We start from the raw sequence: 25436 nt of genomic DNA, 5'->3' as shown, positions 1-25436 counted from the left end.
AATGTCAATCATAACTCTTTATGGTAAGAAATGTTTCATTTATGCTTTGATAAATAACATTTCTAAGTAGCATATCTCATAAATGGTTAATTATGTAACACAGTTGAACGTGTGTATAATTGTTTGAGCAAGATAATTATGATAAATTAAAAATGCACTTCCATATCTATGGTAGGCAGAATGCTTAAGTTAAAATCATCTTCAGTCCACCCATAGCATAACTTTGTGTTTAGGACAGTATGTGTTGTGATGCATGTATGCATCATACCCCAACCTGTATTAATCAGCTCATGAAAGTCTATACACCTGACATACATTTACAAACAGCAATGCTGTCTCTTTCATAGCCATGTATTTCACAGGACTTCCAATAAATCACACACAGGCATAGCTTAAGTACATCTCCATTCATATTGAATGCAGTTGATCTATAATAAACATGGCTGAAAGTAAGTTCTCCTGTAGCACTGATGGAAATATATGCATTACTCCCTTAGGTTTGATTCCTGCATTGGCAACTACCTTTTTACACTGTGTAATTCCCTACAATTATGTGCCACGTCACCCTATTTAACCTCCAAAACACCAAAGATAACAATCAAAGCCATTGAGCCTGTCAGTGCTGACCATCTAAAAAAGTAAGAATAGGTTGTGCATCTGACATGGCAAATGTCACCGCCATGTTTCACACCTTTATTACTGTTTGATAAAATACCTTCCATTTCACTTGGAAATGCTTCTCTGTGCTTTCCTTCAGGCAAATGCAGTTGGCATAGTTGCATGTGTTTGCTCACTAGCTGTTAAATGCAAGATTGGAATTTGGTACCAATTCAGAATTAGAGTTACTAAACTTCTGGAGGCATGGCTGGTGTGGAAGATGATTTTGCTGAATTTAGAGAACAAAGGTGTGGTGTCAAAGATTGTTGTGGCACTCTTCATGAAGCACTATGCCTGTAGGCTGCTGCAGGGGGACTATACTGTGTCTCAAGATCATAGGAGGTTACTAGGCTAATGGCCCCAGGGCCCTTACAAATATAACCAAGTTCAACCTATGTTCCCAAGGGTGTCTGGTTCAAGCAGACACCAAAATCAGCACCTATTGTCCCTGTTCAAGAGTGACATAGATGGAACCGCTGGGGTGAATTTCTGGTTACCCATAACAGTACAAGACTGAGGATTGGTACAGATTAGCCAAGGCTGTCTCCAGTGCAACTGGCATCCCACTCACTGGAGATAATTGTCAACACTACAATGACCTGAAATAGCGCAGGAAGGACCTCCTTAGCCAATGGGAGGATGGGTTCAGAACTGCTGACATCCCATAGTTGTATAAGTATACTGACCCATCTGTCTTAAATGATATAGAATACAGGACCCAGCCAAGACAATTATTCATTATGCTTTGATGTCTCTTCTTCTGTGTTGAACAGCTGCTGAACACATTACAGTTTACAGGGAAGTGCAACAAGGGAGTTTAACTCACCTCAAAGAGGTGCATCAGGTCTTACTATAAGCCTAATAACTATTGTATGAAATATGGCAATACTGAAATAAATTGGTATTTATGCTATCACACTAGTGTAAATGATTAATAGAATAATAGATTAAGACCTTCCCATTATACCTGGATGTAGTAAAGTTGTATAGCTTTGATAATAATAAGTGTTTATTTTCTGAATTTATATAGCCATGTGCTATGCCATGGATCTAATTCTCTATCTTTTTTGTCTTACCCCACCCCTTAAAACTATTCTGTTGTCATAAATTTGTGCTTACAAAAACTGACATGCAGCACAGAGAGGTAGACCAATGCCTACAGATCAGCCTGCCATCCCTCCATAGGTTGTAGCACCAACATACAGCACTTCAGGGTCCCAAGCCATCAGTGTTGTCTCCACAACCCCTACTTACTGCATCTGCAACAGGTAGCTCTGCCCCAGCAGTTGGTGAACTGGTACCCACTGGCAGTAGTACTGGTGGAGGTGGTGATTTTTGTCACCCAGCAAGAGCTGACAAGGCTGGTGGAGGGTGTAATGGAAAGGGGCCTTGGTACCAGAATCAGCCATGTAGAAAAGGTGCTTCATCATATTGCCAAGACAATGTCACATTGAGCACTGACAAAGGAAGAAGACAGGAAACCATGACGACAGTTCCGAGAGTGAGGCCTAAATTCTCACTGTTCTCAGGCTTGACATGGATGAGCTTCCAATTTCCCCTACCTGTCTCCAATCATGATGTCCCCCAACCTTTTGTATCCATCATCTTTCTTGTTGGTCTTGTTTGTTTTGGATGTCTGTGCATGCTTCCTCACTTAACCTTCCTATCTGACACCCATATTCGTAATCACCTTCCTCAGTATTCCTCTCTCTCTTTTTGAAAGAAAGCAAAAAGTAAAAAATGTGCACCTGTCCCACAAAAATATCAATGCATAAATGTCTCTCCACTTCACCCATGCATTTTCTTGACACACTTGGTTTGGTACAGTTGGCTGTACAAAATTGTTCTGTTGTCACCTACCTTTGGAAATCATTAAAAGTTAATTTAACAGTACCTTGCCCATAGGATGTAGCCAAGTACATCCTCCTCTGCGGAATGGTTGACATAAATCAGTTGTCTGAAGATTCATTTTTGACCATAGCATCAAGGGGTTGATTCCAGATATATGACACCTTATTTCTTACTGTGATGCTGTACTTCTATGATATGGTCCATGACGCATCTTACTTTTTTATCCATTTAGCACTGGCAACCCATCTATGACCATAAGGAAGATTTAGTAAACCATCCTTAATCTATGACCATAAGGAAGATTTAGTAAATCACCCTTAATCTACTCATGTCTTCATCAGGTTTTGTCTGTCCTACAGCTTCTTTACCTTCAAAGTCATAATTTACTGATTCAGAGCTTGACTGATGAATACAGAGGACACTTCATAAGAATGAGTATTAATGAGCTATAACACCACCCTTTCATATGTGTCTGTATATCTGTCTCTATCTTTACCCCTTCTCTCTCTCACTCCTTGTAGTGTTGACTTTTCATTAGGCTGATGGATGTAAATGTCATGTCATGGCATTTTATGTCTGTAATTACTTTGCTAAGAATAAAACCTACATCTTCCATTGGCTGGATAAGTTATCATTGTCCCTTCACAGGTGTGATTTTCACATGTGTGAAGTATGATTTTCTTGGTGGGCTGTAGAGATAATGATCAAGGCTGTGAACTTCATTTTTCATCTTGACAATGGTCCAAATCCAGCATTAGGTGAAACTCTTACTGCTTTATAAGTGTCTTTCTTGTGAATGATTTTGCTATGTTTCTGCCTAAGCCCCTTCCGTTTAATCAGTTGTAGTCCTCAGCATTTACGTGATGTCTGGCAATGAGCAACTGTAGTATGTGATGTTAAATGGCATTTCAGGTGTTATTGCAAAATGTAGTGCATGTTTGTCTTACACTGCATTGTACAACCAATTAAACTGTGATTTCCCTTAAAGCATGTCTTGTATTTAGTAGGTATAAAATATTATTTCAGTAGCTATTACCCACACACATTGGCCAGGCAACCTATTTATAATATTCAAGAAAAAAGTCCACAGTAGTAGAAATGCTTAATTTATTGAACAGGATAAAAGCTTTTGGGATGTACCCTTCCTTAGTTATCAGTGAATACATTTAAAAAAAATCATCTCATTATATACACTTCAATGTATAATAGCACGACACAGCCAGCCAATAAAGTAACACATCCAATTAACAAAACAATTAACATAAAACACACAATAAAATATATAAATACATATACATAAAGAATTTATAAAAATACCTTTCATATCATTTTTATTTCATTTGTTTTTCAACTAAATAAGGCTTTATAGTGACCATGTTATCTAAACTAGGGAACTTAGAATCTAATCTGGTTATCCACCCATATTCAACTATATCTAATATGTTGTTCATGTTACCCACTCTTATATTCCTATGAACAACTTCCAACACTTTAAATTTAAATATATGTGTATTATCATATTCATTAATATGTTTAGCTAGAGCATTCGTCATCACACTGATTCTTATATCAGATCTATATTCTATAATTTGGTCTTTTAGCCTTCTCAAGCATTTCCCTACATAAAAACATGTTCATCTTGTACATGTACTTAAATAAATAACCGTTGTATTGCATGTTGCCTGACATCTTATACTAAATTTATGCTTAGTTATTGAATGTTCAAATTCCAATAGATGACAAATATTTTTACAACAGCTACAATTGTAGCAGGGTAATGTTCCTTTCTTAGCATTGGTTGTTTAAGTACATGTACAAGATGCACATGTTTTTGTGTAGACAAATTCTCGCGACAGTTAAAAGACCTGGATAACCAGATTAGATGCTGATAAGTTCCCCGGTTTAAATAACATGGTCACTATAAAGCCTTACTTAGTTGAAAAACCAATGAAATACAAATTATATTAAAGGTATTTTTATAATTTCTTTATGTATTTATATATCACTATTTTATTTTTATTGTGTGTTTTATGTTAATTGGATGTGTTACTTTATTGGCTGGCTGTGTCATGTGCTATCATGCATTGAAGTGTATATAATGAGATGATTTTTTTTTAAATGTATTCACTGATAACTGAGGAAGGGTACATCCTGAAAGCTTTTATCCTGTTCAATAAATTAAGCTTTTCAACTATTGTGGACTTTTTTTCTTGAATACTGCAACATTGTTCCTGGTGGTTTGCAGCAGCTGATTTGTTGACTTATAAACCTATTTATAATAGTCATTCCTAGATTTTCTTAAAGTCATGATAAAAAGTTAATATAATCCACATTTTGTCACTCTTTGTAAAATGGCCTGCACACTGGAGTTCAACCTTGATTCAGACCTGCTTTTCATTTAACTCAGGGAGTTTAAACCTTGTGCCAGAGAAAGTTAGTGCAGAAAATCCTCCTGTCAACCTAAGTACTGTCCAGAGTGCTGACAGCTGCCCATTGGTATTTAGCCTGTTTGTGGTGTAGAAGGCAAACCAAATTATATTTTTTTATGTTTTCCTTTAGCAGAGAACTCTGCTTGCTTGCAGTGTACTCTCTCACAAATGGGGGAGGCAAGCACAAAACTTCATTTTTGAATTGACTTTGTAGAAAATACAGAAAGGTATAATAATACAACACGCAGAATATATGTAAGCAACATGTTAAGATAAAATAGATCTGTTGTAAATATAACTGGAATTGCAACATTTCATCTCTTTATACAAAGGTTGTCAGAGAGCACCACTGAACACAAATTATCATTTGTGCTTCACAATCTGAGTTCAACACATCAAAGTATAATCACATATGCACTAACACTTTGCCTTACCAATATCCAAGCAAATGTGTTTCTCAGCACTGCACTTTAGGAAGAAATTTGGAACAAAAAGAAATATTGCTATTGGATTATATTACTTCATTACATGGAAACTGTTTAATGAAGTCATGTGAAATGCAGACAAATGTGCGGGTAACTGACCACTTCATTCTGGAAAGTTGGCTCTGCACTGAAGCACTGGTACAAATGATATACAGCCTTTGACACATAAATCATCATTTTTATTGCTTCTGCATTAGAAAATTAAGTATTGTTTGGTACTCACAGCCCACATTGCCCATGCATGAGCATATACCACTGCTTATATCAGTACCATTCATTAAGGTGTAAATACCATCATCATAAACTGGTTATCTATGAATGATTGATTGCCCATGCTGTGTCTCACAAGTGTGTCTCATCTACAAAAGACACATTGGTACTTGTCACTCTCAGTTCAGCAATATACATTAATGACAGCATAGCTGACATAAGTCAGCAGTATGTATGTATTATTAATCATAACATTACACTTGCTCTATTATATCAACAAATATGGATTTGCATAAAACCTTCAACATCACAATATCTTCTAACACAGAATGAAAAGCTAATCCTATCTACGCTGCACTATCACAGCATAAAAGTCAGACTTCTGCAGTGGCTCTTCCATTAAGTACTGTATCCAGTACCTTGCATAGGAGGATTGGTAGGGGGTAGTCTAATCTCATAGCAGTCAACTAGTGTGTGTGTGTGAGTGTGAAGTTGTGTAAACATGACCTTAAATACTGATGGCCTCAATATAATGGTGGCCTGGAATTAATTTTACATTGCATGGCGAGTCCACATCAATGTCAGACCCTTCTCCCAACATCATCTCTAACACCATACTGTCATTCTCTCTAAAGTGCATTCACACACTATAAAAGTTGCACTTCTGCAGTAGTGCTTGCATTAAATACTATGTCCTCTAGACTGTAATCTCACAGAAATTAAGATCTGTGTCTGATGGTGGGTCCACTGGAAGATTAATTCAACAGATGTACTCATTTGATTCCCGCTCATGAGAAACATTTATGTGGTCAGATCAATTGCACATCCCCTTTTCACTTTGTCCAGAAACCCATACTGTCTGCAACACATTGATGAGGTCATTATCTCAATAATATCACTATCACTCCACTAAAGTCAAACCTCTCCTGTGGAGTGTGTGTATAATAGATTGTGTCAGTTAATATTTAAGGAGTTTGAATATAGCAGTGAGTCTCTCCTGGCTGTTTTTGAATATAAATGGATGCAGGATTATGTCACATCTTAGTATTGACAGCATTCAGAACTCCACATGGCTGTAGCAATCATTTTTGCACACACATCTCCTTTGCATGACAAAGCTGATGTCCTCCTTTCAAAGATGCAGTATGGCTCACATGCAGTCAAACTTCTCCTGTGGTACATGCATATAAGACACTTGTTCATAGATTATGCCAGTCAATAAGTAGTGAGCTTAGCAGTAAGACTTTGTTGGCTCTCTGTGTGTGTGTGTGTGTGTGTGTGTGTGTGTGTGTGTGTGTGTGTGTGTGTGTGTGTGTGTGTGTGTGTGTGTGTGTGTGTGTGTGAATGTATATGAATGCAGGAGAGTGTTGCATCTCTTAGTATTGACATTTACAATTCAACATAGCTGTAGAAGTCATTTTTGCAGACAAATCACCTTTGCATGATACAACTGATGTCATCCTTTTAAAGATAGTGTGTCTCACATGCAGTCAGATTTCTCCTATGGCATGTGCATATATTACACTTGTGTGTAGATTGCTTTAGTACACATGTAGGAAGTTCGATTTCAGGAATGATTGTCATTTGTCAATGTGTTTTTCTTCCTGTTATTGTGCCTTTACTGGCTGCAAATACATATATACGAGTTATAGCTGTAGTGGTGCTTGTCCTGTGCAACCACTTTTTTGTCAGAAACATGAAAGTAATACACAATGCTGATGTCATCCAATGAAATTTGCAGTGTCAGTCATCAAATAAATCTGTAGCTGCACTTGCGATTCAGCAAACCTGCATTAGCCTGTGATGTTAGCTATATAGTTCAAATCCCAGCGTCACTGCTTACAGTCAGTCTACATGTTAACAGTGTTGTCTCCCACATGTGTTATGTTCATGTGTGGACATTGTTTCTTGTTACATGAGTTTATTCTACTTTTCCTTTGGAAAGCCTGTATTGAAGACTGATGCTGTCATTTGAATAGATTGTCCTTCCATCACAGTTGTAGTGCGACACCTCCTCAGGACTGAGGACACGAGACGATGTAATGTATGTCATTGCCTAAGTAAAGCATGTGTTCCAATAAGGGATTATATCCATATTGTACATAATTGCTGTTCTACTGTCACTGAGACAAAAGCAGGGAGGTACTTGTGTGTTTGCGTATACCTACATCAGGCAATGCTGTCTGACATATAGCAAGATTATAAGTAACTGCAGGTACAAATATTCCTTGATTCATACTTATGATGTAATGCTTTCACATAACCACACACACAGGACAATTGATGCACTTATACCATGGCACATTCATTGTCCAACTATGGTGCTGATTTTCCCAGTGCTTAGGCAAGTGGTCCAAACCAGCATTGAGTGACTGTAAGCATTTCCGTCCTTAGCTGTTTTGCAGGAAAGACACCCCCATTATACTTTGTACATATAGAGTAGCAGAGGCCTCCCCCATAATTTTAGCAGACAAAAATGATAGGCAAATAAAGTATATCTGATTGAATAACTTCACATAGGTTGAGTTCAACAGCTATGACAACAGTCCTATCATGGTAAATGGCATTAATAACCATATTGTTATTTGGAGGAGTTGTACAGCTTGATGTTCACTTCTAGCATATGGATTCATTTTGTGTGAATGTACTGTGGTCACAGAACAACCATTACTTCACATCAGTCTTATCCCTCGATATGTTGCACAAACACATGTGAACATAGCTTTGGATTTCATGGCAGTAGACATTTGTTCAGCCAGTGTCATAGTGAGAGTTCTACTTTGGCACATGCATTGGGTACTGTGGTGTACACAAGAGTGCTCCAATTCTTAAATGCTAGTGTACAGACATACAGAGAAACCTTCCTTGACCACAAAACATTGATAGTGGACTGATCACAAATGTGTGCACATGAGGATACCCCTTTAATTGATAGACTCTTATGTTGATATGACATTCACTATCAGGGATCTTTTCTTAATTCACACATTGCTACTTCCTGTGGTAGAGGCCAAGTCACAGCTCTGGGAAATGCATTGCACCATAGTGTATTTTTTGTATCTGTTATTATCTGTTTGCACAACAAATGTGTCAGGCAGGAGTGCTTTATGCAAGGGTAATATGTATGTCACACACTGCTCCCACATTTGTACCACCACACACAACTACACATGGGATGCATATCTATCAAAATATTAAAATGCATAATTCCCCTCAAGGGTAATCTTCCTTATACATGTGTTAGGCTTATTTCTGTGGTGTACATAGTTAAACAAGTCAGTGTTAACACTGAGGGGTATTGGTTTGATTCTTCCAAAAGGAGATTGCGGCTTCTGAGCTATTCCTTTTATCCAACAAGTTATACTGACGAAAAGCACACTGAAATGATCCCATAGTGTATGCAAACTGTAATCTCAACTGAGCATGTAATTCCCCTCTGTTACAATGTTAATTTGTTTAACTGTTATATCCTATATTATCATGTCTGCTTTTATTAGCCTATATTTGCTCAGAAAGTATGACCACCATTATTTATTTCAACATACATATTGCAACATTATTTTTACAAAATTGTCTGTGACATAAGATCTTTCACATCAATTATCTAATTAGAATTTGAATATTTACTCTTCCTTATTACATATTTCTGTATACATCTCTCTGATTTCTGTGCACATCATTCTCTGTATGCTTTTCCTGTCTGGCAGCCCATGTATTAGGTTCATAGGTTCATAGGTTTATACTAGGCTATCTGCCCTAGGGCATTTATAAGCCTAGCCCAAAGTTTTGTGGCTTTCACCACCCCTTACGTTTGAAAGGTACTATGCCCATTAGTTTACCATGCCTCTGTCCAGCAGTGACACTGAGGTGATCCCCGGGGTAAACCTGCAATCTCCCATCCATTGATCATGATTTCTCTTGAACAGGGCCAGCGAGGTGCTCTGCCTCACATGTACCGGGATTTTGTTCCACAGCATAGGGAGTCTCTGGGTGATGAATCTGTCCCTCCAGCACATCCTATTTATAACTGTGTTAAGGTTTAAGTCTCTTCCTCTTGTATTTCTTATGGATTTAGATTTTTTGAGGTGGAGCATGTCCATCAATTCCGGGTTAGACATGGCCTTGTACGTTAGGCACAGGTCACCTCTGAGCAGATGGTATGTGACTGAATAGAGCTGGAGTTCCTTCAGTCGGGTAGCATAAGACATATTTTTGAGACCCTTTATCCTTTTGGTGAGGAACTTTTGGGGCCTTTCCAATTGCTGCAGGTGTCGGGTAAGATACATTCCGAATGGGGCATTGTACTCAATCATTGGTCTGATGAGTGATGAGTACAGGGGAACAATGACCTCCCTTGATCTAGATGTGAATCCCTTCATGATCAGGTAGAAGGTTTTCCTAACTACCTTGGCAGCGTGGGTGTCAAATGAAAGGTTACTGTCAACCTGGGTCCCCAGATCCCTGATAACCTCTTCTGTGCTTAGTGGATTGCCACCTATATGGTAGCTAGGGGTAACCTTGTTTTTCCCGAAGGGTATGACTATGCATTTTTTGGCGTTTAACTTTAGGCCATGGCTTTGGCACCAGTTATCTGTTTATATGAGACCCTTCGGGAGGATATCTGTGTCTGATGTGTTTTCAACTATGGCGCCCAATTTGCAGTCATCTGCAAACTTTGTCAGCCATAATCCTCCTGTGTTTGCCTGTACTTCTTGCCATTTCTCCTCCCTGCTTACATATTTCTGTATTTATATGTTTGATTTATGTACGGAGTACACTCTACACCTTTCTTGCCTGCTACAGCTTGCATTATTTGCCCTGTGTAGCTCTTTGTGCTGTCCCCACACAAGCTCACTTAACAGGTTTACCCATAGCCAAAGCTTGTCTGTTTACTGTGTGTGCTTGTGCTGCTCAACACATTTTCCTGGCCATGAAAACATGCTTGTGTTCATGTAAGCATGGTGAGCAACATGCATATGTAATTAGCACTGCTGCTCACCGCACAAACACAAACATCATGTAAGCTTTGCCCAAAGCCTACACAATTAATAAATTCCACACAGTATTTTATTTTTTTATTTTTCTTATTTTTATTTTAACTTTTTTCATTACAATTATATTGCATTTTATGTCTAGGGTGTTATTTGTTGACAGTTTTTTTGGGGTGTGCACGCAGTGTGTAAAACTACTTTTTTCTTACGCAATGAATGTGAAATGGGATTCTTATTTCAGTTATGCAACAACCTTTTTACTCAAACAATATGTTGATGTGGGTTTACAAGGTTTTAAGTAGGTAATGTTCTAAAGAATTGATTGTGTGTATATTTTGACTGTGTAAACTGCCATTTAAGAGATATCATACATATGGAGGGTTCAAAAGCACTACAGTAGCTTTGATGCTGTGCCAATAGTGTAGATAAATTGTTGATAGTAACCTAAGTGTACAGATAAATGTTAATGTGCCAGTCTACACATTATAGCCGCGTCATAGCTTTTATTTTGGTCAGTTGTCAGGATACAAAATAGATATACTAAAGAGTTTGTGCAATACATGTATGTGTGCAACTGATAGAGTGCTACTGTTCTACAACATAACTACATTTTGTGGATGACATGGCAAAAGCATGTTATTTTTGGACCTTAACTCTGAATAAATAATGACCAATGCTTCTCTGTAAATGAAATATAACAGCGTTTCTACAAAATGTTGACAAGTAATATGACTCATTCTGAACTGAACTGTCTTTTGCTTTGAGAGTTAACTCATTTGCTTGTGTACTGTACACAGACTGTCGGCCTTGTGATTGGTATTGTCTGAAAGAATGTGAACCATGTTTCTGAATCATGCCTATTGTCTCCTTTTAGATGTCTGGGTGTAGTAAAGTGAACGTATGTATTAAATACTAATGATACTGTTGCTGTGTCTTTAAAGGGATGGTACAGTTAATTAGGGCTGTCTTCCATGTGACTTCATCAGTGCAGCTCAGTGAAGGGTCTTGTTAATTCATGTCAATGCCTCTTCATTTTACCATCTTAACTGTGTTTTACTGAGTATACATGCTTCATGATATCGGAATTAAAATTACTTAAATACCATGTATTTTTGTTTCCCATGCTGCATTAAAATTTGGAACTTCTGACATTGCTTCCACACTATGCAGTATTACAGACACAATCAATTGCAAGTCAGTTGCGTTTTTCTTGATTATATATATAAACTAATGTTTACAGCTCTGTTTTGACATTTTCTTATTATTAACACTCAGCTGTGTAATGCTGCTTGGATATTATTACACAGTAAGCTTGTGTTCTCAATTCTCATTCTCAGTATTGATGAATCACAAATCCTTAAGCGGCATGTCATTCTCATTTTTGGTATAAAATATCTTCATTGCAACCACCACCATCACTGAAGCTGCATAAAGGCTTTATCTGAGAGATGGAAATTCTGGATTACAATATTTATGGTAGAAGAGCAGAAACCATCCGATGTGCAATGTTCAGAAAGGAGTTTTAACACTTTTAACCTTAAAGATCTGGACAGAGAGACGTTATCAGTCCTCTAAGAGCAGTTTCAAGCACATTCTAAGCCAAAGAAGAAATGTCCGTAGACAAGACAGTTTCTTTTCACTAGAAATCAAATGGTGAAAAACCAATAGATGCTCATGTGACTAAACAGAGACACAGAGTCCAAAATCATTTGATGACTTGCATGATCAAAGACCACAACTGTGCACCAAAAATGCCACAGCAACATCTAACATATCTAAATAGCAGAAACTTGAAAATCTGTTCTGTCAACAGTACAAAAAAAACTTTTATGAACAGTTGAACATTGCACCAGCACTGTAAGAACCTAAATGCATGGAAAAAATATTTGCTGACAAGGTGTATTCTTGTCATACAACTACAGAATGGCAAATGCACTGTTCTTGCAGGCAGCACAAATTTACCACTAGTTCAACACATGGTAGGGCGTGGAACATACACATCAGTACCAGTGTTCATTCTACACTGGTGGTTTCCATCTCCTTCAGACAATAGCACTGCAATTCCACAGAATAGCACATATTTTATCTAATGGACAGTAATCATTAAGTAAAGCAGAACCACAGCTAAGGTGAGGCAAAGCTGTTAAGGGGCACAAATGGCAATGCAGAAGTGAAATACTGGCACTCCTGATTGCTGTTATTCAGTTCTGGTATTACAAAATGAGAAAATGAAGTAAAATACATCAGAATGTCTTTTTTCTCAGTCAGAGAGAGATAATTTTGTTTTTGGTCTGAGGGGCACACCAGTGTAGGGAACTGCCCAGAGTGCCAATGGTTCAAGCTAATGCTAGATGTAAACAAAAAAAGGTCTGTCAATACTATACTTCTAGCTAAGTCCATCATTTTCCCTATACTATATGCATTATAGGTTCATAGGTAGGTACTAGACTATTGGGCATAGGGCCTATATAAAGCCTAGCCAAATGGTAAGACTTGTTCAAACCACCATCAGCAGTTAAGTACCCCCACCAAGCATAACAGCATTCAGCTATCACCTGCTTTCCATAACTTTCAGTAGGATAGAATTCACTTTCCATCTTCCCGTCAGATTACACTTCCTTTTACCACACCAATTACTAAAGCCCCTAACTTCTACAACATTATACAAGCCTCCCAAACACCAAGCAAATATGGCTTCCAAGTGCTCTCAGTAATTAAGATATGCAGATCTTTTGTTGTGTCTTTCGGCTTTTCCCAGTTAGGGGTCGCCACAGCAGAACTCCGGTCCACTAATGATTGGCAGTAAATTTTTACGTGCCTAGTTGCCGGCCCTGACGCACAACCTTCAATGAAGGTACGCCCATTCACGCATGTCTCCACACAGAAGACGCTCTAGCTGAGAATTGAACAGGACCAACGTCTTACTATGAGGCGATAACGCTACTGCAGCACCACAGATCTGAATATGCAAATTAAAAAAATAGAAGGTACTTCTAAATCACAAGTCGTTGTTACTACATTTCTTTGTTATTTACCCAGACTGGGTTAATTGCTCTGCGCTAATGATTTAGCTGTATTTAGATAACCTGAGGTGGCTTTTGCGCAACTGTTTATTTTACTGACATGTCGTGGAATGTTTGATGTTTCAACCTGTTTTTTTGAATACTTTCAAAGTTTTTCTTTTGAAATACTATAAGAATGTTAAAGGGAAAAAAAAAACACTCTACCTAGAAAAAAATTATATTTAGCAATTTCCAACAAAATGCTAGATTTACATTACATGTATATATTTAAGACCACAGAATAGCACAACACAATTTGTGAAATCCTTCGGATAAAGTTATATAAAATTAAAAAGTGCCCAGGTTACTTCTCTGTGAAGCATAAATCCAGGTATGATTGCTCAGAATGAGAACTGCCCCTTTCAACTCACCATAACAGTTGAAGATTAGATTCCCATCATATGGGCTTTAAAACCAACTAAACAAATAGCTCAGTGAACTTATGGTTAAATTATATTTACCTTGTGTGAAATTAAAAGCTCCCACTCCATCTATAGTCCCAGCTGCAAAACTATGCCCCAAGGATGGCTTGCATGTTTTAACCTGTAGAAATGAGTACAAAAGAGAGGCATGTTAAGTATATTTTAATAACTGAAAATCTTTCAACAGATGTTATTTTGGATGCAGTCAGAAAGAAACTTGATAAATAAACATTGGGTACTTTATGTGACAGTCCAGACAACTCCATATTTGTCATATGTGCAACATTTTTAATTCTGTACTGAAATATCTATGTAAATTTAATAGAGGTCAAGCTAGGGATAATGATTACTTGTGCTGTAATTTTTTTCCAATGTACGGTCGCCTATAGAGTGCCATATTTATTTATTTGACATTTGTTAACTGGGTTTGTCCGGCTGAGTCAGAGTCCATTTCAGTGGAGACCCAAGGAGAGAAGCTCTGGAGTATTACAAACATTCCAATACATAGATTGAAACATAAATTGAAATGTCACTTAGTTGTGTAAGGAAAAGATACAATATGATGTAACAATTTAGGAAGCTAAAAGTACGTCATGTTTGAAATAAGGACATATACAGGAAAAACATATTAAAATTAGTAAGTGTCAAAGAGCAAGCAGATGTAAAGTACTGATGCAAATAAAAAGCATGTACTCTGGAGAGAGATAAATTAGGGGTTGGGGGAACATTGGTAGAGATATCAACATGGTAACGGGTTGGATGGAGTGGGGGGGTGATGTAGGGTCCTGGCAGGAACAGATCCAGGAGTTTGAGAGGGTGTCTTTTAATGCTTTTTTGAAGCTATTTGTGTGGTAACAGATCTTACAGTGAAAGGGAGTTTGTTCAAGGACTGAGATACTGAGTATTTATAGAGAAGTTTGCCAATGATTTGTCTGTGCTTGTATATCCAAGAGATGTTGGTCAGAACTTTGAAGTGAGCATTTTGGGGTATAGTAGGATACTACAGAAGAGCCAGCAGGGCAGGTAGTGGGTTTGTTGAGAATGGAGTGAATTATGTAAAGTTGTGAAAGGAGGAGGAGTTGGGGGGAATTCTATCCACTAAGTTCATTAGTGAAAGGCAGTGGTGAGAGATATAAGGTTGGTTTGTGGCAAATCTAGCAATTATGTTATAAGCTTGTTCAAGCTTAGAAAATAGAGTAGATTGTGAGTTTGTAAAGACTGGAGAGGCATAAAGGAGACTGGGTAGAATGTGAGCATGTGCTAGTGAGAGTTTGGAGTCTGTAGTGAGGAATTTTTTTATTTCTGTAAAGGTCACCCAATTTTGGTGAGTTTTTTTGATACAGTGTTGAATGTGTAGATCAATTTTTAATTGATTGTCTATGATAGTACCAAGAATTTGTGTGTGTAATTAAACTATTATAACAGTGTTATTAAATGAAGAGATGATAAAGGTAGATTTGTGGTGACAGAGATTGTGGAAGGAATAGAAGTACTTTATTTTTTGGGGGGATTAAGTATGAGCTGGTTTTCTTGAAGCCATGTTTCAACAGAAAGGAAGAAGTTTTAGTTTGGGGAAAGTGTGTGAAGTTTGAGAGAGATTGTCTGAAGAGGAGATTATTGCATAGTCATCAACATATTTTATAAGAGAGGAGTGAGAGCAGGATGTTTGAAGGTTGTTAACAAATATGTAGAATAGCAGATGTCCAAGAATGGAGCCCTGGGGAACACCAGCTTTGATTGTCCTTAATGCTTTAAGACCAAGAACACTGCATCAGTGGGCCAAGACAGTATTTAAGGATGCCTTTTAAATAGCATGAACTATGATTTTTCAGGGCCTCTGGAATTACTATTTAACTGTAGCCTCCAAACAGGCTTTGTGCCTCATGAAGAGAAAAAGGCTTCATTCATCCCTCTGCACAAAGGTGGGCCATCTACAGACCCACAAGTCTCACTAATTTTATATGTAAAGCCATGGAGAGAATTATTATGGAGATGATCAGCAGAAATACAGCAAACCCTCAGACACTGGACCCAACCCAGTATGGTTTTGTCAAGTGCAGATCATGCCTACTCAAGCTGCTGGATTTCTTTGAGAAGGTCACCAAAGCAATGGAAGAGGGCAAAATTATTCACACTGTCTACCTTGACCTGGCCAAGGCATTTGACACAATATCACAATCAGGCATTGTTGACAAACTCAGGAGGTTAGGTACAAATCTGTTTCTCACCCGGTGGACAGCCACCTGGCTCACAGACAGGACCCAGGAAGTTGGAATTGGGAAGTCCACCTCTACAAAGAAGCCAGTCACAAGGGGAGTCTCTCTGGATCAGTCCTTGGACCACTTCTTTTTGGCATTTACTTCTCAGAAGTCAAGGCCAATGTCAGTGGTCACTGGCTGACTAAATTTGCAGATGACTGCAAATTAGGAGCTGTCATTGAATCTCAGACACAAATGCTTATAGGTTCATAGGTAGGTACTAGGCTATCGGCCCAAGGGCCTAAGTAAGCCTAGCCAACAAGGTTCCGTGACTTACAGCACCCAAGAAAGTTAATTTCCTGTGCCCCTGTCGAGCAGAGCCACAGAAGTGATCCCTGGGATGTATTTCCTATTTCCCATCCACCCATCAAGATTTATTTTGAAGAGTGTTAATGAAGAACTTTGCTTGACATAGATGAGTTGCTTGTTCCAGAGTATAGAAGTCTCTGGGACACGAATGTATCCCTCCAGCATGTCCTGTTTATTGTGGTGATGAGGTTTAGGTCCCTAGAGTGTGTAGCTTAGAGGGATTGGGATTTCTTTAGGTGAAGCATGTCCAACAGCTCTGGGTTTAACATAGCTTTATATGTAAGGCAGAGATCTCCTTGGAGTAGGTGATATGCTACAGAGTAAAGCTGGAGTTTGTTGAGACGGTCAGTGTAGGGCATCTGTTTGAGGCCAGTAATCTTCTTTGTGTGGTACTTCTCTGGCCTTTCCAGCTGCTGCAGATGTATTAAGGTACATTCCAAATGGGGTGTTGTACTCTATAATGGGTCTAATGATTGCCGAGTAGAGGGGAACAATGACCTCTTTTTTCCTGGATGAGAGCCCTTTTGTGATGAGGTGTGACACACAGAAGGATTTCCTGACTACTGTGGTGATGTGATCAAAGGAAAGACTACTGTCCACGTGGGTCCCAAGGTCTTTTATCACACATTCAGCATTACATTGACTGCCGTTTATGTTGTAGTTCATGGGTACAGAGTTTTTACCAAAGGGGATGACCATGCACTTTTTGGCATTGAGCTTGAGGCCATGCCTATGACACCAGGCATCTGTCTCAGTAAGGCCCATCTGTAGGATGTTCACATCATTTGGGGACTCGATTATAGCCCCTAGTTTGCATTTATCTGCGAACTTCATTAGCCAGAGACCTTCTGTGTTAGCCTGTACTTCAGAAAAGTAGATAACAAATAGGGGAGGTCCAGGACTGAACCCTGTGGTACTCCACTTGTCACTGGTTTGAAGTCAGATTTGGAGTCTGCAACTTTTACAGTATGGGTTCTGTCAGTGAGCCAGTTGGCAACCTATCTTTTGATGTAGGGATTTATACCTAGTTTAGTGAGTTTAGCTATAATTCCAGAATGGGGGATGGTGTTGAAAGCCTTGGTGAGGTCAAGATAGGCTGTGTGAACCATCTACAGCTTTGGTGACTGCCTCAAAGAAATCAATCAGGTTCAGAAGGCATGATCTGCCTTTCACAAACCTGAACTGGGTGGGGTCCAGAGTTTGGAGGTTACCAATGTCTTTGTTTATGAGTTCCATGATGATACGTTCCATGGCCTTGCAGACCAGGCAAGTCATGCTAATAGGGCGATAGTTCCCAGGATCAGTGGTGGCTCCCCCTTTGTGGAGTGAGATAAGTATTGCTGTGTGCCATTCAGTGGCCACAAAGCCTGACATGAGTCTATGATTGAACATGGTGCTTAGGTGGGGAGCCAGTTCATTCTGAAGTTCATGTAAAATGCAGCCTGAGATGTTGTCCAGTCCCATGGATGCTGTGTTTTTTTTGTTTTAGAGAGTGCAGCTTTTACCTGAATAGATGTCATTACAGGGACTCTGCATTCTTCCTGTATAGATATGGGCCCTTTAGAGGGGGGGGGGTAAAGATAGCACTGAAACTATCTGCCAGGATGTTGGCAATATCAGTTGGTTCTGTAATGTTCATGCCGTTGTGCTGTAAGTCAGAGAAGATCTGGGTGTTACCATTGAGATTCTTGACATAGGTATAGAATGTGTTGGGGATGCCCTTAGAATCAGTTGCAATTTTGTTTTCATAGCTAGCTTTGGAGGATCTGACAAGGGATCTCAGCTTCTTACTGAGGCTGACCAGGGAGCTCCTCCACTCATGGGATTTTACTCTCTTTTGCAACAGTTTCTTCCTTCTGTTGTAGAGTTTATGGCAGAAGACCACCAGATTGGCTTCCTTTTTTTGGAGGATAGCATCTTGGTTCTGTTTGGGATAGCACGATCCATGCACTTGTGTAAGTGCTTATAGAGTGCATTTGTGTAGGACTCAGCAGTCGTAACTGTATTGTCCATCTGCATGGGTGTCATGAAGTTCGCCACTTCTGTCTTAAGAAGCATGAAGTTGGCTTTGGAAAAATTTTTTACCATGGTTTCCTTAATGGTGGGCGGGGACGGGATGCTGATATCTAGGGTGATTAGCTTATGGTTGGATCTGACCAATGAGGAGTCGACTTCAGGTGTGGAACACCGGTCACTCATGTTGGCAATGACTAGGTCTAGGATATTGTTGCCCCTGGTGGGGGTGTGGATAAGTTGAGTGAAGGAGTTGGTACATGAGTAGTTTTCCCAGTTAATGGTGGGGTAGTTGAAATCACCCATTATTAGGGTATTTCATTGAACCCTAATATTTCCAGTATATCAAGAAAAGAGGAGTAGGAATCCTGGGGCATGGTGGGGGATCTGTAGCAAGCTACAATTTGGATTGCAGTTTTGCCCAGAGTTACTTGCACTTGGAGAACCTCGGATGCATTATGCTGCGCAACTAGCCTGGAGGTGTGAATATCCTTAATGAATATGGACACACCTCCACCTTTGTTGTTCTGGTCCAGGTTAGATGGCCGAAAAGTGTGGTATGAGTTATAGCCTGGTAATGCAGGGGTACTCTCTAGAGCCTTGAACAAGGTCTCAGTTACTGCACAGATATCGATGTTCTCCATTTTAAGGAGTGCCTTGAGTGATTGCATTTTGATATTTAGACTTCTAGCATTGAGTAGCATTACCCTCAGTTCTTGCTTGCCTGTTCCTGTTACGGTGGTGAATTTGTCATTTGAACCTTGCCTAAAAAAGGCACTATAGTGGCAGCAAGACACTTAGCCAGTATCCGGAATCCCAAGGGTGACAGGTGCAGGCCATCTTTGGCAAAGCATTGTGGTCTGTTAACAATGTCGCCCCAGGCAGACAGATACTGGATCCCATTAGACTGACAACAGAAGCTTAGCCAATTGCTGAAGTCAATCATTCTGTCCTTGTACTGTGGTATCATTCTGGGCAATGGCAGGATGCTACTCAGGGCTAGGGTCATACCTGCCTGGGCTGCAAGATCGGAGAGCTCTTCCATGTCTCTTTTCATGTAGTCCAGGGAGGTAAGTCTCAGGTTGTTCACACCAACATGGGCAATGACAGAGTCATATTTGTACTTGTTGTGGAGTGACCTGAGTGTGTGGGTTATGTAGTGGATCCTGGCACCCGACTGGCAGCTGACAGTAACCGTCTCCTTGTTTAGCCTGGTGAATGCGACATCAGTGTGCCTGACTATAGTTTCACCTATGACTAGTGTGCTGGGTACATTTATTTACCTTATAGGGTGCAGTTTATTGGCACACTGAGTCTATGGGTTGTGTGTCATTCAAGTTAATTTGGGGGGGTGGAGGTTGCTTGCGTTTCTGCTTTGGAGGTCTCTTTTGCTTGAGCAGATTATTATTGAGAGCCTCCACGAATGCTTTTGTGTTTCTATGTGTGGATTTTGGTGGTGTAGGTTTAGTGGGACTATGTGATGAGTGTGGTGTGGTGCAAGTGTTTACCTTCTCCTCTTGACTGTCAAGTTCAGTCTTGGTTGGAGAGAGCATTACCTCCAGTTTGGCTAGATAAGTGCATCTCTCACAGGTTGTGGTGTTGGGTGGGAGGAGGAAAGGGTTGCCTGTGTACATGAGGCAATTGCTACATTGCCCCAAGATGCCCAGATTCATCAGATAAACAGGAAAGAACACTGGGAACTGACCCTTGGACATGCCTGAATAAAAATTACTTTCCTCTAGACAACTGAGGAAAGTGAGTATAAGAGTGTTTTTTCTTTAAGCAAGTGAAGAAAGTACAAAAACTGTTTTCCTCTAGGTAAAGAGAAAGGTGGAGTGCTTTAGTAATTTGTAGCTTATTTAGTGCTACCTACAAGTTCTGAACAAGTGCTAAGCATGAATAAGCAAATTCAAGTGCTAAAACTAAGAATCTGTACCTGGATCTTGTGCTAGATAGGCTACCTAGTGCTTACCACTCTCACTGATGAGCTAGAAGGTTTCCCTCCAACACAGAATAGCTTGGGGGGCTCAGAAGTTTACAAACAGTCCTGGATACAGCAAATCTGTATCTGGACTAGACTAGTTACAGGAAAGGTGGAAAACAAGCGCAAATGCAAGCTTTTAAACCAGTAAGTTGAAAGAGATGGAAAAACTGCCAAAACGGCCAATAAACTACAATTTCTGGGCCAGAAACCACTCTTGTGGTAGATAGGCTACCTAGTGCTTACCACTCTCACTGATAAGCTAGAAGGCTTCCCTCCAACACAGAATGGCTTGGGGGGGTGGCTCAGAAGTTTACAAACAGTCCTGGATACAGCAAATCTGTATCTGGACTAGACTAGTTACAGGAAGGGCAGGAAACAAGCTTAGAATTTTTTTTTTTTGTTCTCCAGGAGGGACTGAGACAGAAATAACTGGCCAAGAAATGCATAATAAACATCCTTTGGGAAGTCACCCATCCCTGGTAACTATCATATTGACAACACATCCCTTCAAGTTGACTCGGTAGTCAGGGACTTAGGGACACACACAGATAGTAATCTAGCCTTTGAACATCATATGTCTACAGTGGTGAGGAAATTATTCTATGTTGCACAACTTATCAACAAAAGTATGGCATCTAAGTCCAAGGAAGTCATTGTTCCACTGTATTCAGCATTCATCAGACCTATCATTAAGTACAGTGCCCACTTTGGTATGCACCTAATGAGGCATATCCAACAATTGGAATGTCCACAGTTGTTCCTCACTAAAAGAATACAGGGTGTAAGTAAAATATCCTCTGCAAACTGCCTCAAGGCCCTAACCCTGCATTCTGTCTCCTACAGGCTTTTGAGGGGAGATCTATGCCTGGCATACAGAGCAATGTCAGACCCCACTCTGATGGACCTCCTGCATATTCACAAAACAAACATCACCAGAATTACCTTTTCTAAAGACTTAAAACTTGCACGTTATATAAATAGGACCTGCTGGAGAGATAGGTATGCATCCCAGAGACTACCCAGTCTATAGAACAGGCTCCCCATCCATATGAAGCAGAGTTCCTCCCTAACCCATTTCAAGTGCACCATGGACAATTGGATGGGAAACCAGAAATTCATCCCTGGTTTGACATCTATGTCTCTAATGGACACAGGTAACCTGTAAATGGTTCATCTCCCAGGATCATGTTTACATTTGCCAAGGGTATTGGAACTTGTCAGAGATTTGGGATGCATGGCTAGACTTAAAAAGGCCCTTGTGGTCATTAGCCTAGTAAATAGCTATGGACCTATGGAATGGAGAAGGGGAGTAGGAGGTGAGCCACCTAACAAACTGGAGCCTGTTGATAAGATAGCTGGAGAACAAGTTGAGAGTGGAAGTGGAGAAATTGAGGTTGGCTACTTTTACTAGAAGCTTACAGTGTGAGACCATATCATTGGCTTTAGAGAGGTCTAGGAACAGACAAGAGACAAGCTTATCATCTCTAGTGTCAACGACAGTATGTGTGAAAGGTATAAGGGTTGTAGCAGTACTATGGTTGAACTAAAATTGTGTTGGGTTGCTGTTAGAAGATTTTCTTGAGAAGTTATGTATGCATTTTTTTGTGGATTTTTTGAAAGTGGGACAGAATGGCTATGGGTCTGAAATTGGAGGGATCAGTAGAGTTTCCTCCTCTGTGAAGGGGTATAGTGTAGAATATTTTCCAGATATCAGGGACTATAGATTCTTGGATAGATCTGTTGATCAGTATAAAGATTGAATAGACTATTGAGTCAGCAGGGAGCTTTAAAAAGAGGGAGAATTAATTATAAGCTGAATTAGAACATGGCTTTAGCTTGCTGAGGAGAGTTTTTTTTTATAAGCAGTGGAAACTGGCTTAAGTGAAAGAGGGGTTTTGTCAGTTGGTTGAGGGGGTGGAGTAGTGGGGTAAGTGTTGAGGTCTTTTTGGGTTAGTTTGCAGATGGGATCAGTAAAGGAGGAGTTAAGAAAGGTGGCAGTTTCATGTGCAGATTTGTTAGGGTAGGAGTTTGGTGTAGTGGGACTTTCAGGGTAAAGAATTTTATTGATAGTACTCCAGAATTTTGGGGGTTTGAAGTGGTGGTTAGTTTCTGGGTTTTGTTAAAATTTTTCTTATCATTGTTCACCTGTTGTTGGTATGGATACTGAGTTCTTTATAGTTTTGAAGGTCTGTATGGGATTTGTTTTTTTAGCAAGGTTTTCCATTCACTCTCTCTTTTATACATTAGAGATCAAGTGTCCTTTGTAAGCCAGGATGCAAAGTGGGATTTTATCCTTATTTTTATTAGGGGTGCTAGTAAGTTGAGAATATCTAGAAAAATGTGGTTGAATTTTAGTACAGTGTCATTAAGTGGAAGGTGAAGGAGGCAGGACCAGCTGATGGAAGAGAGTCTATTATTAAATGTAACAGGGGTGAAACTAGAGAGTTTACTGCAGTATTTGTATTTGTGAGACCTGCACAGTTGGAGAGAGTATCTATGGATGTGTGTGGGCATGTGGTCACTTACGGTATCAGGCAATGTGCAGGGGTTGTGATACAGGTTTGGATTTGATGTCAGGATCCAATCTAGAATAGAGCTGGTTTTGGGGTGTTTGTTCATGTGTGTTGGGGTTGTGATTACTTGAGAGAAGCCGTGAAGATGAATATTGGAGTTAGGTGAGTCAGTAGTTAGTTTTTTCCAGTCTATGTTTACATCTCCCATGATGATTGTTTCATAGAATATGTTGTGAGACATCCATGAAAGGATTTGTTCTGGGATGGGAATGTTTTTACCTGGTGGGATATAAATGGCAGTGATTGCAAATTTTGTATGGGAGATTAAGTAACAATTTAGTATGAGTAGTTCTGTGAGGTGAAAGTTAGGAGTTGAAAGATAAAGAGGAGAGGTTAAGGTGGTCAGAACAGAGTATAGCTATACCACCTCCTTTTTAGAATCCTATCTCTGCAGAAAGTATTATACCCAGGGTATAAGTTTTCATCACAGATATGTGGTTTTAGCCAGGTTTCAGATATGGTTATGATATCTGGAGAATGGTGGGCAATCCAAGATTGGAATTCAGTGGTTTTGTTTTATATGTTTATAGACAAAATGGTTATGTTTTTGGAGGTAGGAGAGGGGGGATAAAGGGGTAGAGAGGGAGAAGGTACATAGAGGTGAGAGGTAGATTTGGTGGGATGAAGAGGAGTTGGAACCAGGAATTGGGTGAATATCATCATCAAGTAGAAGAGTTTTAGTATGAACAGTAAGTGGAGGTGTGTATGAGCAATAAATGTGGTATTTTAGTTTAGGCTTTAGAAGGAGTGTGCGATGAGGGAGTATTTTAATTTTAATGAGGTGTGTATAAGAGAAGTTGTATAGTGAGGGAGCAATTGAAAAGGAATGGGTTGTTTCATTTAGGGTATGTGCGAGTTTGAGAGGTTGTTTTAAGTGTGATAGGTTAATACTGCATGTAGTTAACAGGGAGTGAAGGAGAAGTAATGAAGTAGTAAGGGGAATGAGAAACATGGTAAGGAAAAATATGATTGTAAGAGAGGAGTATTGATGGGTGGGAGGATGGTTAGAAGAGTGAGTAGGTGAGTAGAGGGTTAAGTTGGGATGTGGAGGAATGAAGGAGAGTGAAGATAATATGCAGAGGATAGAAAAAGGTTAGACAAGTTATATGTGCATGCAGAGGATAGCAAAGGTAAGTTAAGTTATAAATTTAGATGTGGGAAGGGGACTGGATATAGGGGTGTGGTATACTTGGTAGGGGAGGAGTAGGAGGTTGGTCTCTAGATAGGGACATGGTTAGGTAGGAAGATGTGATAGTGGATTGTAGAGTTTAAATTTCTAGAGCTGGATAAAATTGTGAGTGGTTAAGATAGATAAAGTATAAATGTAGAGTATGCGGGGGTGGTTGGGAATTGGCGGTAGGGGAGCAGTGTGAGACTGAGCTCAGTGAGGGTGAAAGAAGTAAGAAAAAGAAGGAGAAAATAAAATAATCAGACATGCAATCCATAAGTACTGACAGATAGAAGCTATAGCTGATCTGTGAGGGCAAGTTGGTAGTCAAGACAGAGGAAAACAGGACTAAGTATACTTACTAAGTACTTAAGTATACTTACATGACACTGTATTGCTGAAATAGTCAAAACAGTAGAAGAATACAAGGAAAGTGTGAGGGGATGCAACATTTCAATACACATTAATGAATTACTTAATTTTTAGTTTTTTATGTTAAGAGTATCATTTCTTTCAGTCCTTTTTCAGGGATTGCCATGATGACATGATGTATGATACAAAGGGAAAATTCCTTACCTGACATGTAGGCAATACTCGGGGCGGGGGGCAGGATTGTTTGGAATTCTTCAATTCTAGCTCATACAGATGTTCTAAATGCCTGCCCAACAATTATACACTACACCAAAACAGCATGCAGCCCTAAACACGAATGCACATGCTCCAAACTCTACAATGCTTTTCTACTTCATCTATTCTAGGGGTTGTTTTCAGATATGTTTACTCTCCATTCTTCTTACTTTAGTATTTCTTCTTTTTCATACATTTTTGTACAAATATTTCCACAACTTCTATAATCTCGTGTTGTGTACATGTCTTATGTATTATAATATCCATCCTTCACTCACATTTTCTTTTCCTAAATATGGCAAAACTTTGTGTTCTTTCCCTGTCAAAAATCCATCTGTCTAAATAACATCATTTATTCTTTCTTTTTTTTCTCCAATACACCTTTTGCTATTTCCTT

The 25436-nt window shown here is 39.3% G+C and overlaps 1 protein-coding gene across 1 annotated transcript in view; it reads right to left on the bottom strand.

Moving 5' to 3' along the window:
• Positions 1-25436, bottom strand: part of ASAH2 (N-acylsphingosine amidohydrolase 2) — a 426905-nt gene that overhangs the window by 208516 nt on the left and 192953 nt on the right. Inside the window, exon 10 of the mRNA XM_044056416.1 lies at positions 14147-14228. Coding sequence (XP_043912351.1) covers positions 14147-14228 — 82 coding nt within the window. The remainder of the gene's footprint in view (positions 1-14146; positions 14229-25436) is intronic.

Source organism: Protopterus annectens, chromosome 14.part0 (assembly GCF_019279795.1).
Source record: "Protopterus annectens isolate FY-2018-M chromosome 14.part0, PAN1.0, whole genome shotgun sequence".
NCBI classification, from domain to species: Eukaryota; Metazoa; Chordata; order Ceratodontiformes; family Protopteridae; genus Protopterus; species Protopterus annectens.
This window is presented reverse-complemented; position numbering and strand designations above follow the sequence as displayed.